The sequence below is a fragment of the Macrobrachium nipponense genome, chromosome 43, assembly GCF_015104395.2.
Source record: "Macrobrachium nipponense isolate FS-2020 chromosome 43, ASM1510439v2, whole genome shotgun sequence".
NCBI lineage: Eukaryota > Metazoa > Arthropoda > Malacostraca > Decapoda > Palaemonidae > Macrobrachium > Macrobrachium nipponense.
The window spans coordinates 8236394-8251393 of NC_061104.1; the positions used below are offsets into that span (position 1 = coordinate 8236394).

General features: G+C 37.0%; 1 protein-coding gene across 3 annotated transcripts in view; it reads left to right on the forward strand.

The window, feature by feature from the left end:
• Positions 1-14890, forward strand: part of LOC135213514 (uncharacterized) — a 79732-nt gene extending 64842 nt beyond the window's left edge. For all 3 annotated transcript variants that reach the window (XM_064247423.1, XM_064247425.1, XM_064247424.1), the window contains exons 9-14: positions 2307-2424; positions 2748-2877; positions 3042-3173; positions 4863-4985; positions 11037-11181; positions 12867-14890. In XM_064247423.1, coding sequence (XP_064103493.1) covers positions 2307-2424; positions 2748-2877; positions 3042-3173; positions 4863-4985; positions 11037-11181; positions 12867-13226 — 1008 coding nt within the window. In that variant the 3' untranslated portion in view covers positions 13227-14890. The remainder of the gene's footprint in view (positions 1-2306; positions 2425-2747; positions 2878-3041; positions 3174-4862; positions 4986-11036; positions 11182-12866) is intronic.
• The last annotated feature ends 110 nt before the right edge of the window (positions 14891-15000 follow it).

The window sequence follows — 15000 nt, forward strand, 5'->3', positions numbered from 1 at the left end:
AGTAAAAGCATAAGGAAAGAAAGTCTGAGTCAAGAGCGTGTTACATCTCCAGGACTGTTTAGTCATCTGTATGGCCAGACTATGAAAAGCCTGATGTTTGCAGATACAATATCAAATATGATGAAGAGTTTGGAAGCTTTTTCAAGCGGAGAAAGCTGAAAGTGAATGTGGAGAGCAGAGAAATGGAAGTATTTGATTCGTAGAGGTATATGAACATGCACTCAACATCTAACTGAGGGATATAGCCCAGTGAATGATTGTTTTATAGGAGAAATGCAACGGTAGATTCCTTTTCTAAGATCGCAGTGGGGCAGAATGACCTTGGAAGCTGGGTCAGCTAGCTTAATGCCCCAGGTGGCTTGAGACTTGCATGACGCAAGATTACTGTACTCCGTTTTCTTTAGAGTTTGAAGATGAATGTCCGTTTTCGTTATCAATGCATGTGGATTGTTTCACTACATTATCTTCATTTACAAACCTTTGCAGCGGATATGTTCTTTGTTGATTTGAAATCTGTAGTCTTCATTAGCCCAGTCTTTTGTATTATTAATCTTATTTTGTTTTCATATATATATATATATATATATATATATATATATATATATATATATATATATATATATAGCCATACCTTGCATTTGCATCTTCTGATTCGATAGTAAGATCCAAAGGACGTAAACAAAGAGTCCTGTTGACCCGAAGTTCATTCATAAAATTTAGCGCGAGCATCGCTGGATCTATGTGCAATCGTTCTATTGGGAATATTGACAATGGGACAATACAAAGTATTTTATGAATCTAGTTTACGGCAAAAATCTTTTGCTTTCATCAAAAGAGGTCCCAGTTGTTTGTTTGACGAAGCTGGTTAGGGTAAAAGTATTTTTACATCTATGAAAGGGGAGTCTGTTGCATGCTCTGCACCTGTGCAGAATATTTTTGAATTTCTAATTTTATTGCGATATCAGTTTCTGTTTAGGTAAAATAACACGATTCATAAATCACTCTACAAGTACTTGTTAGGCAGTTCTAATTCATCTGTTTTTTTACTGTTTTTTACACATGGAATTTCTATCTTCTCATCGAAAATGTTTAGCATGATGTGAATGATCTCGAAGCCAGATAAACAGAAAACGAAAGATCTTGATTTGGTCTCCTATCGACTGACAACCTCGCCAAAAATTGTTTGTATTTATTCCAAGTCATTAATCACTGTTTGTCCTTATATCAAGGCATAATTACCAGCTTGGATAAAAGATTTATTCCTGTCTCTTTAAACGTTAACAAATTCACCTTCCAGGTAATATAAACTGAACAAAAATCTTCATTAAAGAAATTGTTATTGGAAGACAGGGCTCTGAGTAACAAGAAAAGCAAAAAGAGTGTGAGTCGATTTTCTTCAGAAATGTTTAAACGCAAAGCCTTCTCCAGGAGTTAATAGAAAGAACAATAATGTTTTCATGCCCTCCATTTTTGTTGTGAATCATATCAATGCAACTTGTTGACTTATATTGAGTAAAACAAGATTTACATCAAGGTTATCCGGGATGACGCACGGAATATTATTATCGCCTGTGACCCTGAATAACACGGTGTTTGTTTTACAGGATTTTAAAGTCTTCTCAAAAAACAGGATCCTGATATAGCGTCCACAACAGATTTCCAGCGGCCATTCCAAAAATCTGATGATAACTTTTCCAGTTAAACGTGAACCCATAGTTGTTTATGCACATCTGATGAAATGAGCCCCGCTGGGCTCTGGATCTCGTCGGCAGGAAATGTATTTGCATCTTTAATAAGCACTCAAGCAAACACTGTAAACACATCTGAGTTAATTAGTCTGGTGACTGAGTCAATGTGAATCCCATTCAGATATCTTTACGAGACGCTGAATCGTTCAGGGTATGAATGGGACGTTCTTCCCAGTGATGGCCAGCTCCTTCGGCTTCTTCCTTAATTTAATGTGTCTTGGTAAAGCAAAGATTCTCCCATCTTGCCAATGTCTCTGATTGATGTAGCCAGTGACGGCTTAGTGTAGGATGAACTCGATTTGAAAAATGAACTTCGTAGAAGATGAGAATGGCAAAATCAGGCCGAAAATGAAAACCAAGATTACGAAATAAAATTCACGAAAACATTAACTGTATATTTTTCTATAGAATTCTGTATGTTTGTTAACACAAGATCTTTTGACGAAGGGGAATGCTGTTTCCAAATAAAATTTGCAAATTGAAACTGGAGGAAGGTATTGGGCAACCACACTCAAAAATATATATGAATAAAAAAACAGACTCACTTTCTTTCGGCAGCTGTCGCCCTTCCACAACTCCCCAAATCCATTCCTCGTGAAGGATGCCTCTGGGAACAAGAACCTTCCAGTCCCGCAGTTGGTCGGAGGAGACGGCCTCCCAGTGTCTGGAACACAAGGTTTGTTTACGCCAACGCTTTTCTATTTGGTTCAAGCTTCAAAGTATATATGATTCCGAATGCTTCTCTGATGCCGAAGGCATACTGTTACATTTCTTATTCTGATGGCTCTTTCAGTTTTCATATATTACGCCCAACGTTTTTCTTTTTTATTTAAGCTTCAATGTATTTTTGATTTCGAATGCTTCTCTGATGCCGAAGGCATACTGTTACATTTCTTATTCTGATGACTCTCAGTTTACTTATAGCTAGTCGCGCTAATTCCAAATGCTGAATGAATTAAATTTCTTTTTTTTTTCTTTGCGGTCCGAATGGATTTGCAGGTTCTCAAGACAATTTGCAAATCACTCCGGAGATGCTTGAAAAATTGCCTGCTTACCTGAAGGAGGCACCAGCTTGTGCCACTGTGCCCACCAACAGATCCTTCTGCGTGATGCCCCAGGATTACCCAAGGTAATGGCAAATTATGTGGTAGTTTCATTGAAGGTAAGGATTTATAGAAAGGATTCGCTGAGTACTTATTAAACTAAGCTTCAAGATGATTAAAGCTTCTTTTGTAATTTTCGTAAGAAATTAGGAAGATACTTACTGATTGCAGAATCTTTATTCCTTTCCAGTGAACTGGCAGAATCTTTAGTTCTGACGTACAGTAGTGAAATAGAGGAGATTAAGAACGTCTTGAAGACGTTGCCCGCTCCATCGGCAGACATCTCTCAAGCACAGGATCAGTTACCATCCATCGACACGAGGTGGGTTTCCTAATTCATTATTGATACGATAAAATTAAATCGAACACATCATTGTTGCTGCTTGGGATGGTAGCAAGGAGTAGCCCGTACAATATTCAGATTGCTTGCAAGCACTTGTTCTAACACAATCAACAAATGAGTATTGCAGTTGATTGCTGTAATAATACCTATTTTCATCAAGTGCTAGATTTAAAACGTTAGATTAAACTTAATTAGATTAAACTTAATTTTTTATCCTTTTATATTACAAACGTCTGATTAGAGTTCACATACTTATTTAACGAACTGAAGCATTTTCCTATTAATGTCCAGAAACCACTGATATACTCCATGGCTGGGATCCACCAAGATTACTTCTTAACAGAAGGATAATAAATTTATTGTATGTTCAAGGATTGTTAGTGGTTTCACCTATCATGATAATAATAATAATAACAGAATTTTAGTACCTGATACGCAGTCCAAAAACAAATCTGCAGACGCAGTGGTTTCTGTTATTTTGTTTTATTCTAAATATATCACTTTCAATTTTTGTTGATAATTCAACGTTGTCTACCTGTTTCCCCTCGCATTATGGCCAGTGTTATTGTGCGTGCGTAATCTTAATGGCTTTTCTCCTTCGATCAACGCCAATCTAGTAAATATCTGTAAATGGATATTCCATAGTTTATTCAAGTTCAGTGCTTCCAAAACAGTTTTTACCTGCTTCTGTTCTGCCATCAATTTTTTTCTTTTCTTTTTTGCTTTATTCGATGAAACTGAACCCAACCTCTCCTCTTTAAACATCTTTGACATTCAGATCACACACTTGCCTCGGGGAGATCACATAATCTAAACTGATTAATCTACAATGAGACCAGCTTTTTCTTGTCTCAATTATACTTTGACCTTAAACTCTCTGTTCCCATCCCCTTCTGGAAATGCTGACACCGCGTTTGGAGTGTTTCTTCATCAGTTGCCCTTCTTGACAAAAGCGAATAAGGGGAAATTATTTTCTTTAGTGACAGCCCTCATCTAGATCTGCTTTCTCTGTCAGCTGGAAGGTGGCGCCACCGTCCCCTATTCCGCGTTTCGGCTTTTGCAAAATGAAGCCGGCAGCGTCTGGCGTTTTCAGCAGCGCTGAATAAAATACGTAGAGTTCAGCCCTGTTTCTGCCAAAAATACATGTTCTATATAATCCTTTCTTCTGAAATCTTTAAAGGATTGAACAGTGTTGAATTTCTTCTTTTTCGGATCTTCAGGAAATCACTATTCGGTCTGTAAACAGTGATACCAACAGGATTAACAGAAGCAAAGAGTTGATTTTCTTCATTTTCGGATCTTCAGGAAATCATGATTCTATCTGTAAACAGTGATACCAACAGGATTAACAGAAGCAAAGAGTTGATATTCTTCATTCTCGGATCTTCGGGAAATCACGACTCAGTCTTTTAACAGTGATACCAATACAGGATTAACAGAAGCAAAGAGATGATTTTCTTCATTCTCGGATCTTCGGGAAATCACGATTCTGTCTGTAAACAGTGATACCAATACAGGATTAACAGAAGCAAAGAGATGATTTTCTTCATTCTCGGATCTTCGGGAAATCACGGTTCAGACTAAACAGTGATACCAACAGGGATAACAGAAGCAAAGATATTTACAACAGCGTTAATAATTTAGGTAATAACTCTTCTTCTTTTTCAGTTTCGACTGTGAAAGCGAGGAGCGGACGGTGGAACTCAGCTGGGCAGTCGATGTGCTAGGCAGCTGGTTCGTCATTATGCAAACGCCGCCCTTCACCCAGCCCATCACTGTCACCACCTGCAGGTAGGTTACTCTTACGCCGCGAGGGAAATCAATTCCTCTTGTTTCTGTTATATTATTTCGATTCTCGAACCCTGGCTGTATGGCGATGTTGGATGTTGATTCTCAAATTGTAAATATTACGAGTCACGATGTTTGAATTTTGGTGGTACTGGATGTTAAATGGATGTTAATAATTATAATGGTACTGACTGTGTTGTTAGTACACTATTGTTATGTTGATTCTCAAATTGTGGATATTACAAGTCATGATGTTTGAATTTTGGTGGTACTGAATGTTCTAGTTATGGATGTTGATAATAGTACTGACTATATTGTTAGTACTATTGTCATGGTAGTACTATGATAATAGTACTAACAATTAACAATATAACCCATTGCTGTTCAATGTTCCTTTGCTTATTTCTTAAACTGCAAACAAAATGTAAATTACTGTCCTGATTCATAGTTTAATGTCGTTTATGCAAACGTTCTTATGGAATTTGGCAAAGAACCAATGACTTAACATTGGTGGGATGCCAAATGAGAGAAAGCATTATGATGTGACAGAAAGAGAGAGACAGAGAGAGAGAGCGTATAATACGTACGTACACACACACATTATATATATATATATATATATATATATATATATATAAATATGTTGGTGTGTGTTACTTGTGTGTGTATGCGTGCATGTACGTGTGGATGTGCGTTAGTATGTATTCCAGGCAAAAAGAGAGAGAGAGAGACAACACTTTCGCAACAAGTGCGTTCTAGCGAAAGAAAGACGCAATTGCATTAAACTGTTGCATTCATGCGATGCCTTACTGTTATGGACGAAGTTTTGTGGGCAAAAAATTAAAAATTAAAAAAAAAGCTCTTTCGTCGAAGGTTAAAGAGAATACCGCATCCTGTTTCTCTCGGAGAAGAAGAAGAAGAGACCTGCAGGTACTATCGAGAGTTGTTAAAGAGGATGCTGTGGAGTTAGTGGTCGTGACTTGGAATGACTCCGCTAATTCATCAGATCTATTTTCTCTCAGGCCGCTTGCAACGTATACTGGTACTCATCGAAGGATATAAAAGCCAGCTTCAATCACTTTAGGAACTCTCTCTCTCTCTCTCTCTCTCTCTCTCTCTCTCTCTCTCTCTCTCTCTCTCTCTCTCTCTCTCTGAAAAATCGAATTTGACATAAAGCAAAAAGATCGACTGCATTTGTAACCCTGGAACTCTCTCTCTCTCTCCTCTCTCTCTCTCTCGCTCTCCTTCTCAGGGGGGCTCTCACTCTCTCTCTCTCATAATTTAAACACTGGATTGAAACATAAAGCAAAAAATTGGACTTAATAAGTTCGGTGCTCTCTCTCTCTCTCTCTCTCTCAACATTACTAGATTTGACAAAGCTATAAAAAATGGGCAGTTTGTAAGTCCTGGACTCTATCGTCTCTCTCTCTCCTCCTCTCTCCTTCCCTCCCTCCCAAAACATAATTAAACATTTGACATAAAGCTAAATAAAAATGATAAGTTTGTAGGTCCTGGACTCTCTCTCTCTCTCTCTCTCTCTCTCTCTCTCTCTCTCTCTCTCTCTCTCTCAAAATAAACATTAGATTTGACATCAAAATAATAATGGGCAATTTGTAAGTTCTTGACTCTCTCTCTCTACATTACCAGATTTGGCAGAGCAATAAAAAAATGAGCAGTTTGTAAGTCCTGGCCTCTCTCTCTCTCTCTCTCTCTCTCTCTCTCTCTCTCTCTCTCTCTCTCTCTCAAAATTAAACATTAGATTTGACATCTAAATAATAATGGGCAGTTTGTAAGTTCTTGACTCTCTCTCTCTCTCTCTCTCTCTCTCTCTCTCTCTCTCTCTCTCTCTCTCTCTCTCTCTCTTCATAATTAAGCATTGGATTTGACATGAGTCAGGAAAATAGGGCGTTAGTTACCTGCTGAGCTTCAGCAGGTAACTAAATTATTTCTTGAGGGACTTCGCTTAAGGCAAAAGTATCGTCAACTCTGTCTATCTGTCTAACTGCTGCATGTCTATTCATCCATTTCATACCTTTGGTTTCATTATTTATTCCCTAAAACTTCATTTTCTCTCTTTATGTAACCGCTCTTCCTCTGTTTTGTTATGAGATTAGTTTTAAATTTTTTTCGCTCACTCGGGGAGTAAGTAAGCCTGCAAACTACTTTGCCGTTGTTGTTCTTGTTGTTATTGTTATTGTTGGAGTGGTGGGAAATCCCAAAGGATAAGCCTAAAAAGGTCTGAAAAAGGGTTTCGCGTAGAGTTAAAGATACAGGAATTTCATGATAGGATATTTATGATTTATCTATTAGAATGAAAATGTAAAAAAATGAATGATGTGCATGTTAAACTGTACGGAACAATTATTTCTGATAAAATGTAGTGTATTTATTCTCATTTTCGTTGGTGAAACAACTCTCTTACTTGACCGTAGATTTTAGCACGCGCCCCAAGTAAGCTGTAGGTCGGATCACACCTTTGTTTCTAAGGTGATCAGTACGAAAGGAAATCAGGTATATTAAAACAGAAGTGAGAATACAATGAATAGATAAGAGAAGAGAGCACACCCAACTGTTAATGCATTCTTTACAGTAACAGGAAAGGAATATGGCCCTTAAACGATTAAAAATACCTTTAGATTATTCCGAGTATGAACTGTCATTCAGTTTGGGTGTGGTAAGTTTGAACCTCTTTCGGGGCAGAGGGCATTATTATTATTATTATTATTATTATTATTATTATTATTATTATTATTATTATTATTATTATTAAGTTGTTCCGCCCTAACAGCAGGTGGCTTCATACTTTAACAAACATATCATTCATTAATCATCTGTGCAGTAAACCTTCTAAAGAATTTAGCCCCTTCGTTCATTATTATTATTATTGCTTCTTTCTAATGAACACCTTATTTTTTGGAAGCTTGGATTTCAAGTCATTGGCCCACGTGGGTTTGTTCCATATAAAAAGGGTTCATCTTCTGAATATTATTATTAGTATTATTATTATGCAAAGAGAAATTATAACATGAATAAACCACAACTGAAAAAAGACTAAGTAATAAATAAATCAGCTTGCATCTCTATTTCTTGGGAAAAGTCCAGAGGTCCAAACCAGACCTCTAACGGCCTACAGTAGTGATACAATCCTTTAAATTTAATGTCATCAGAATGAGCTCCCGATTTGCATCGATCTGATGAGTTGTTTTGACTTGTCAGTCCTTTCCAATTAGCCAACGATTCGATATTTTTCTGACGTCAAACTAAGCGTGCAATTTGCAAAGCGGGTCTGTTGCAACTCACTGGCTCTCAATATTCGCGGAAGTAATTTGCATGATGTCGATGCGCTTCAAAGAATGACATGTATTGGACAACGTGGTTTTCTATTTATTCATTTGTTTATTTTTTATTTATAATTTATTTAGTTATTCATTTACTTACGAAATTACAGTATTTAGTCATTCATTTACTTATAAAGTTACCGTATCTAGTTATTCATTTACTTACAAAGTAACAGCCACGCAGGATAAGTGAAACAATTGAGATGCTAGTAAGTACTTTCGTCTTGGTAATAAGACGAGAGTGCTTAGCTTCTCGCATTGGTTCACTTTTCCTTCGTGGTTGTAACTTTGTTCGTATAATCGTCACGTTTTTACCAGTTTCGTGGTTTAAAATCAAACATTTATTAACTGACTTGTAAATGGTAACTGGTGTATAGATAGCTGAGCTTTTATTGTCAAGGTAACCTTCTGTATAGTACGAACGATTAGGGTGTTTATCAAAATTTGGAAAATTGAACGAAGTTTGACTGGCGTGGCATTCAGAAGTCAGTATCTTGCACAGACATAGGAGAGAAAAAAAGGCGTAAAAATACTACGAGACCGAGTGTGAGAAAAAATTTTAAACTAACATTTTGAATACTATTCAAACTTATTTTAATTCTCTCTCTCTCTCTCTCTCTCTCTCTCTCTCTCTCTCTCTCTCTCTCTCGGTCTTGTAGTATTCTTCAAATTCGACCAAGAATTTTGAATTCTGAAACACTCAATAACTTTTCCCTGAAATCTTTTGTGGTTGGATTTGTGAGTTAGAACTTGCTTATTTGTTTAACAACCTAATTCAATTTCGTAGTTTGAGTTAAGGTCGTTGTTTAGGAATTTGGACCGGTTTTTTTTTTTTTTTTTTTTTTTTTTTTTTTTGTCATTTACAAGCCATTTTTGGTAGGAAATTTCGCCAATTTCATTGTGGGCAATTTAGACTTTTTTTTTCGCCAAGTCTTACCGCCCAGTTTCAAAGATTGTTCTTTTTATTATGTAAAATACGAGACAGTCTCAGTTGTGTAACGGAGAGTGCAATGTATCCGTTGAGGATGGTCTGGTTTCATACTTTAAACGATCCAACTTTTCAGTTGCGAGTTTTGTCTTCATTTGAGCCAAAGGCCATTTTCCGACTGCTCTGCAAGGAAGCACCTGACTGATAAATCCTACTCGTCACTGGTAGACCGTTGACATATATCGGCTGTCAATCCTGAAAGATGCGGATACCATATCCTTCGAAAAGAAGCTCCCACTTTTGCCATCCTTAGCGGTGGCATTACATCTTCATCAGTTATCTTCACTTGCGTAAGGGCTCATTGCGATGCTTCGCCATGCCCAGTCCCGAATGTGATCTTGCACGAGACGCTCCGAGGCATATTTTAGGATTTGAACGGCAGACTTTGCACGGAGCAGCTAATGTTGGTGGAAAATTTCAGGTCTCGCTTATAGTAGGTTCACATCAACCGTGCATTTGATGTCTAGGCCAGTCCCTTACGACGCTCCTGATTGGCTGTTGATAAGCCAATCACAGGGCCAGAAGCTCTCAGTCTCTCTCGAGAGTTCACATGGGTATGATCTATGTTCCACCTCTCCTGAGTTGTGACTGGCTTATCAACAGCCAATCAGGAACGTCGTAATGGACTGGCCTAGACATCAAATGCACTGTTGATGTGAATCTACTATAGTTACTTTCAATACTGGTAACTCGGTGAGCACTTTCCCGGCAAAATGAAGAGTTTCTCTGTCTCTGTACTTATTTATAGAAACTTTTCCGGGAAAAGGATGTAGGAATCGGTATCTCAATCATATAAAAATGGGAATGTTGTTACGACACTGCAAAACAAGAAAAGCCGAACACATGATAATGCTTTATAAAACGTATGTACGTAGTCCACTTGAATATTGCAACATGATATGGTACCCACACTACCAAAAGGATAATGCACAAATAGAGAGTGTACAAAGGTCCTTTACAGCTAGAATAGAAGAAGTTAAGGATCTTGACTACTGGGAAAGACTGCAATATTTAAAATTATATAGTCTAGAAAGGAGCGGAGAACGCTACATGATAATACAGGCCCTGAATGAGCTGTAAGATCTGTAAGGCAAGCTCTCTCTCTCTCTCTCTCTCTCTCTCTCTCTCTCTGACTTTCGGTCGGTGCCTGCCTAACTAAAGGAAGTCGCCAATTCAAGGAAATATCTCAGAGGTTGTTATGACTCTTATGTTGGCGAGAACGTTACCGTAAATTAAGTGAATATTTTTATTTTTTAAAGTTCATAATGTTATCTTTTCCATATTTTTCTGTGCTGATTTAGTTGATAGTCTCTCTCTCTCTCTCTCTCTCTCTCTCTCTCTCTCTCTCTCTCTCTCTCTCTCTCTATATATATATATATATATATATATATATATATATGTGTGTGTGTGTGTGTGTGTGTGTGTGTGTGTGTATTCTGTCCTGATTAAACTGATACCCTCTCTTTCTCTCAATATAATATTTATATATATTTATATACAAATATATAAGGTATGTAGTATATATATATATATATATATATATATATATATATATATGTATATATAATATTCATGTTGTATTCAAAGATTATTTGAAACATAACTTTTGGTGTAATTATATTTACAAGTCATCTAGTTACCACAACCTTCAAACAATCCAGAAGATTCCCCTTGATTTTTCTTCTCTTCTTCTTCTTATTATTATTAATATTATTATTATCATTGTAGCCCACTGGCCCGCGTGAAAGGATGCCGCCCGCTCCTGCAGCCCCGCCCTTTGATCGCCTTCCACCCGCAGGATCCTCAGCCACGCCCTTTCATCTTCGAGTTCCCTCTTCCCGTGACCTGCGTCTTCGCGGGCTCCTCGCAGAATGTAAGGCGCTGAGTGAATTGGCTGAGTGAACTTCTGTGAATCTCTCCTCTACACATACACATGTATTCATACAAGGCATACTTATACAGGGTATACATATGCGAGAATGCACACTCATCGATTCATTAGTTTGTTTTGTGCATATGGAAATAAGCTCAAAATTATTTAGGATTTTTCCTGCAAGAAATGCTGGAATTTTCTTTTTCTCCTGAAAGATCATCGAATTGGTAATTAATTATTCTGGAAATGCCTTCCATACCTTCCACATACGCACACTGGATTCACAGGCAAACGCATTTCCGTTTATTGTTTTTTTTTTTTTTTCTATGTCATGGTTCACTTTAAACAGCTTGCAGTTACTGCTGCCTTGGAAACTAGAAACAATAAATTATATATAATAATATATATATATATATATATATATATATATATATATATATATACGTAAAAGATTAGTAAAATATATTTGTACATACATACATAATTACGTGCATACATTCATACATACATATAAATACAATCACATTTATTTTGCGTTTCTATTACATAAGAGATAAAGACAAACAATCTCATTACACTGCATAAAAAACTGAATACTGTTTACCATAGTACACAGTACACTGTATATGTGGCCAAGTGCTGTGTTCGAATGTTCCCATGCGGTATTTGTATGTGTATGAACGGGTACTTTTATATTTATATTGCGTCTACACACACGTGCAAATTATATACCACAGGTAGCTGTTACCTTCTCTTTCTTTTATTTCGTAGATTAATTTATTATCAGCGTACCAAGTAAGTTATTTTGAATTTTTTGTATAGATACTTTCTCTCTCAAAATATTTTATTTTTTCTGTGACGTCATGTTGACTAATAGTATGGCACAGTAGTTATTTTTTAAGAATCTTTTACTTCAATGCATAACTTTGCCTAGGATGGAACTCCTCAGTGGATTAGAAAATACTATAATTTCATTACATCAACTTGTATTGAAAGCTATGCTCTCCTTAAATTTGGCGTCTGCAGTCACACAAGGTTACGATTAATCATTTATTTAAGGATATTTTATTCGTTTCTTTAAAATTACGCGTATGAGTTCATTCCACGAAAATTGTTGTCATCAAGTGACTTTTCATCAAGCATAAATGTACATTAGATGTTATATTTTGACAGAAGAACTAACCTGTCAAAACGCATGTTTTTTTTTTTCCCCGTGGTTAAATTAAATTCTTATTTCCATAAGTCTTTTATAGATTTTTTTTTCTCTCTCTAGAAATTAGCTGTTCCAGGATCAGTCTTCCACTAGCGCGTTCGAGTGAATTCACCCTTATTATAATACAAATATATGATAAACTCATTAAGACGATCCTACTATTTCGGAAGGAGACCCTCTCGTAGGCAAATTTTGTTAAAAATGGTTGCTTCTTCAGCACTATTAATCTTGTAGAGAGTCTTCTCGAAGACTACAAGATTAATAGTGCTGAAGCAGCAACCATTTTTAACAAAAATCCAATTTCTCAGAAAAATACAGTCAACTTAACGATCAACTCATAATGACATTCATACTTATTACTGAGAAAAGGCAGTCGACTTACGCAGTACTGACCACACCCGGTGACTGTCTCACGACCTCAATGACATCCTGTAACACTGCAGACGCTGACGGCATGACTTTGACTTCACAGGTACGTACGACTTCGTTCCGCACCTGGCGACCGGATCTCCAACGACATTCAGGTCCTCTGGGATACGAAGAACCTCCTCTGAATCACGTGAGACTATTTGACGTCAGCACCTTGGCACCGACTGACAATGTAATAGATTATAATAGCCATTTCCAGCCCGCGGAGTCGTCGGAGAACGGCGAGCGAACTTGGTTTGCCTTTAGACCTACCGTCCTATATGATGAGGGTGAGGACTTTTCTGAGGAGTCAGGTCACGACTGGCTAGAAACTGAGGTCAGCAGTGGGTCAGATCAGATTCCCTTTTCCTTCTTCTGCATTTCGCCTTTCTTAACCCTAATCATTCTCCTTATTCAAAGATGACAACGAGCAAGATCTGCTGTGGATTATGAACGAGGTTTCCGAACATCTTAATGTGAAATGTTTACCCAGAGATTGAGGTCGATATTCGCAAATGTTCATTGATAAACTACCGTACTGAATCACATCAAGTATAATCGTGCGTATACGAATTATTGTAACGATATCTGTTAAAACCGACGAATCGAGCTCTTTTGATATTAATGAGTAACCAATGAGAACCTTTCATCAGCAGCTTAAAATGTTTACATTTTTAAGTGCGCATGTCACATGAAATATTAGCTATTGGACTTAAGTCGCAGAAGCATGTCTCTAGTCTAAACATGACGAGATTCCTTTACTCTGGAAAAGTAAAGATAGCTTTGAAGTTTGCCGCTGAAAGACTGAATTGAAAATATCAGATCTTTCAAGTTAAAATGAATGATTTTCGTAATCTCTGAGTATGGATTTGACAATTGATATAAAGCACGCTGCATAAATCTCAGAATGTCGCTGCTTTTTTTGTGTATATGAAGAGTAAGTCTGCGGTTCTTTCAGAGCGTCTTGGAGGGATATGGGACTTTAAAAGCAAACAAGAAGAAGATACAGAAACAAAAGATGGATAATTTACCTCGAATCAGTCCGTTACATATCCCGTCTCACAGTATATTTAAAAGACCTTTCCGTCACAGCTGATGTTTTAAGAACTCCGTGATTCGCTAATTGTATGCCTGTTATCATATTACCGCTAGACTTTCAAGTGAATACAAAACAAGGCAACGCCGCTAAATTTTGGTCAAGTCCCACAAATAACGAGTTGTACCAGAGAGTTACACTTCGCACTTGCCTGGAATGTGGTACTACTGCGTAGATGTGATGGGAAATACAAAAAAATGTAAATCAAGGTCTTTTACTAACTTGGCACTTTTATTTTTTGCGGGTTCGGATAAGAGGTTTCTCTCACGAAGTGCTCGTCTCTCTCTCTCTCTCTCTCTCTCTCTCTCTCTCTCTCTCTCTCTCTCTCTCAGGGAAGGCCCAGTTAGGGGAATGAGATTAGACGGAAATAGAGGAAAGCTAAGGAGCGTCGAGTGTGAAGATAAAGTATTAGAGGGAGGAAAGATGAAACGTAAATTGAAAATAACGAGAAGCCAGTCAGTCCAAACTCTTCCCGAGAACTGAGTCCTCTGAAGGAGAAAGTCAAAAGGTCACTCCAAATCCTATGAGGAAAAAAAAAGAGATTTACGAACTAAAGGGAGAGAGGTGTTGGTGGTGCAGAGGAGGTGAGGGACTTACTAGACAGGTAGGAAGGAGAAACTGTTTAAGAGGAGAAAAATCGATACGCGAATCTGTAGATGTTTATTGACAATATTTGATGATAATTTGTTTGGAAACATCTCTTGACTTTTGGGGGTTTCTTGTTGTAGAAAAGGGCAACGGTCAAGGATTTAAATAAACAGTTTGATGTACTATTAAATATTCAAGGAATAAAATAAACAGTTTGGTGTACTATTAAATATTCAAGGATTAAAATAAACAGTTTGGTGTACTATTAAATGGCCAAGGATTAAAATAAACAGTTTGATGTACTGTTAAATATTCAAGGATTAAAATAAACAGTTTGGTGTACTATTAAATATTCAAGGATTAAAATAAACAGTTTGGTGTCCTATTAAATGGTCAAGGATTAAACTAAAGTTTGGGGTTACTATTAAGTTCAAGGATAAATAAACAGTTTTGGTGTTTACTAATTAAATGGTCAAGGATTAAAACAAACAGTTTGGTGTACTATTAAATGTTC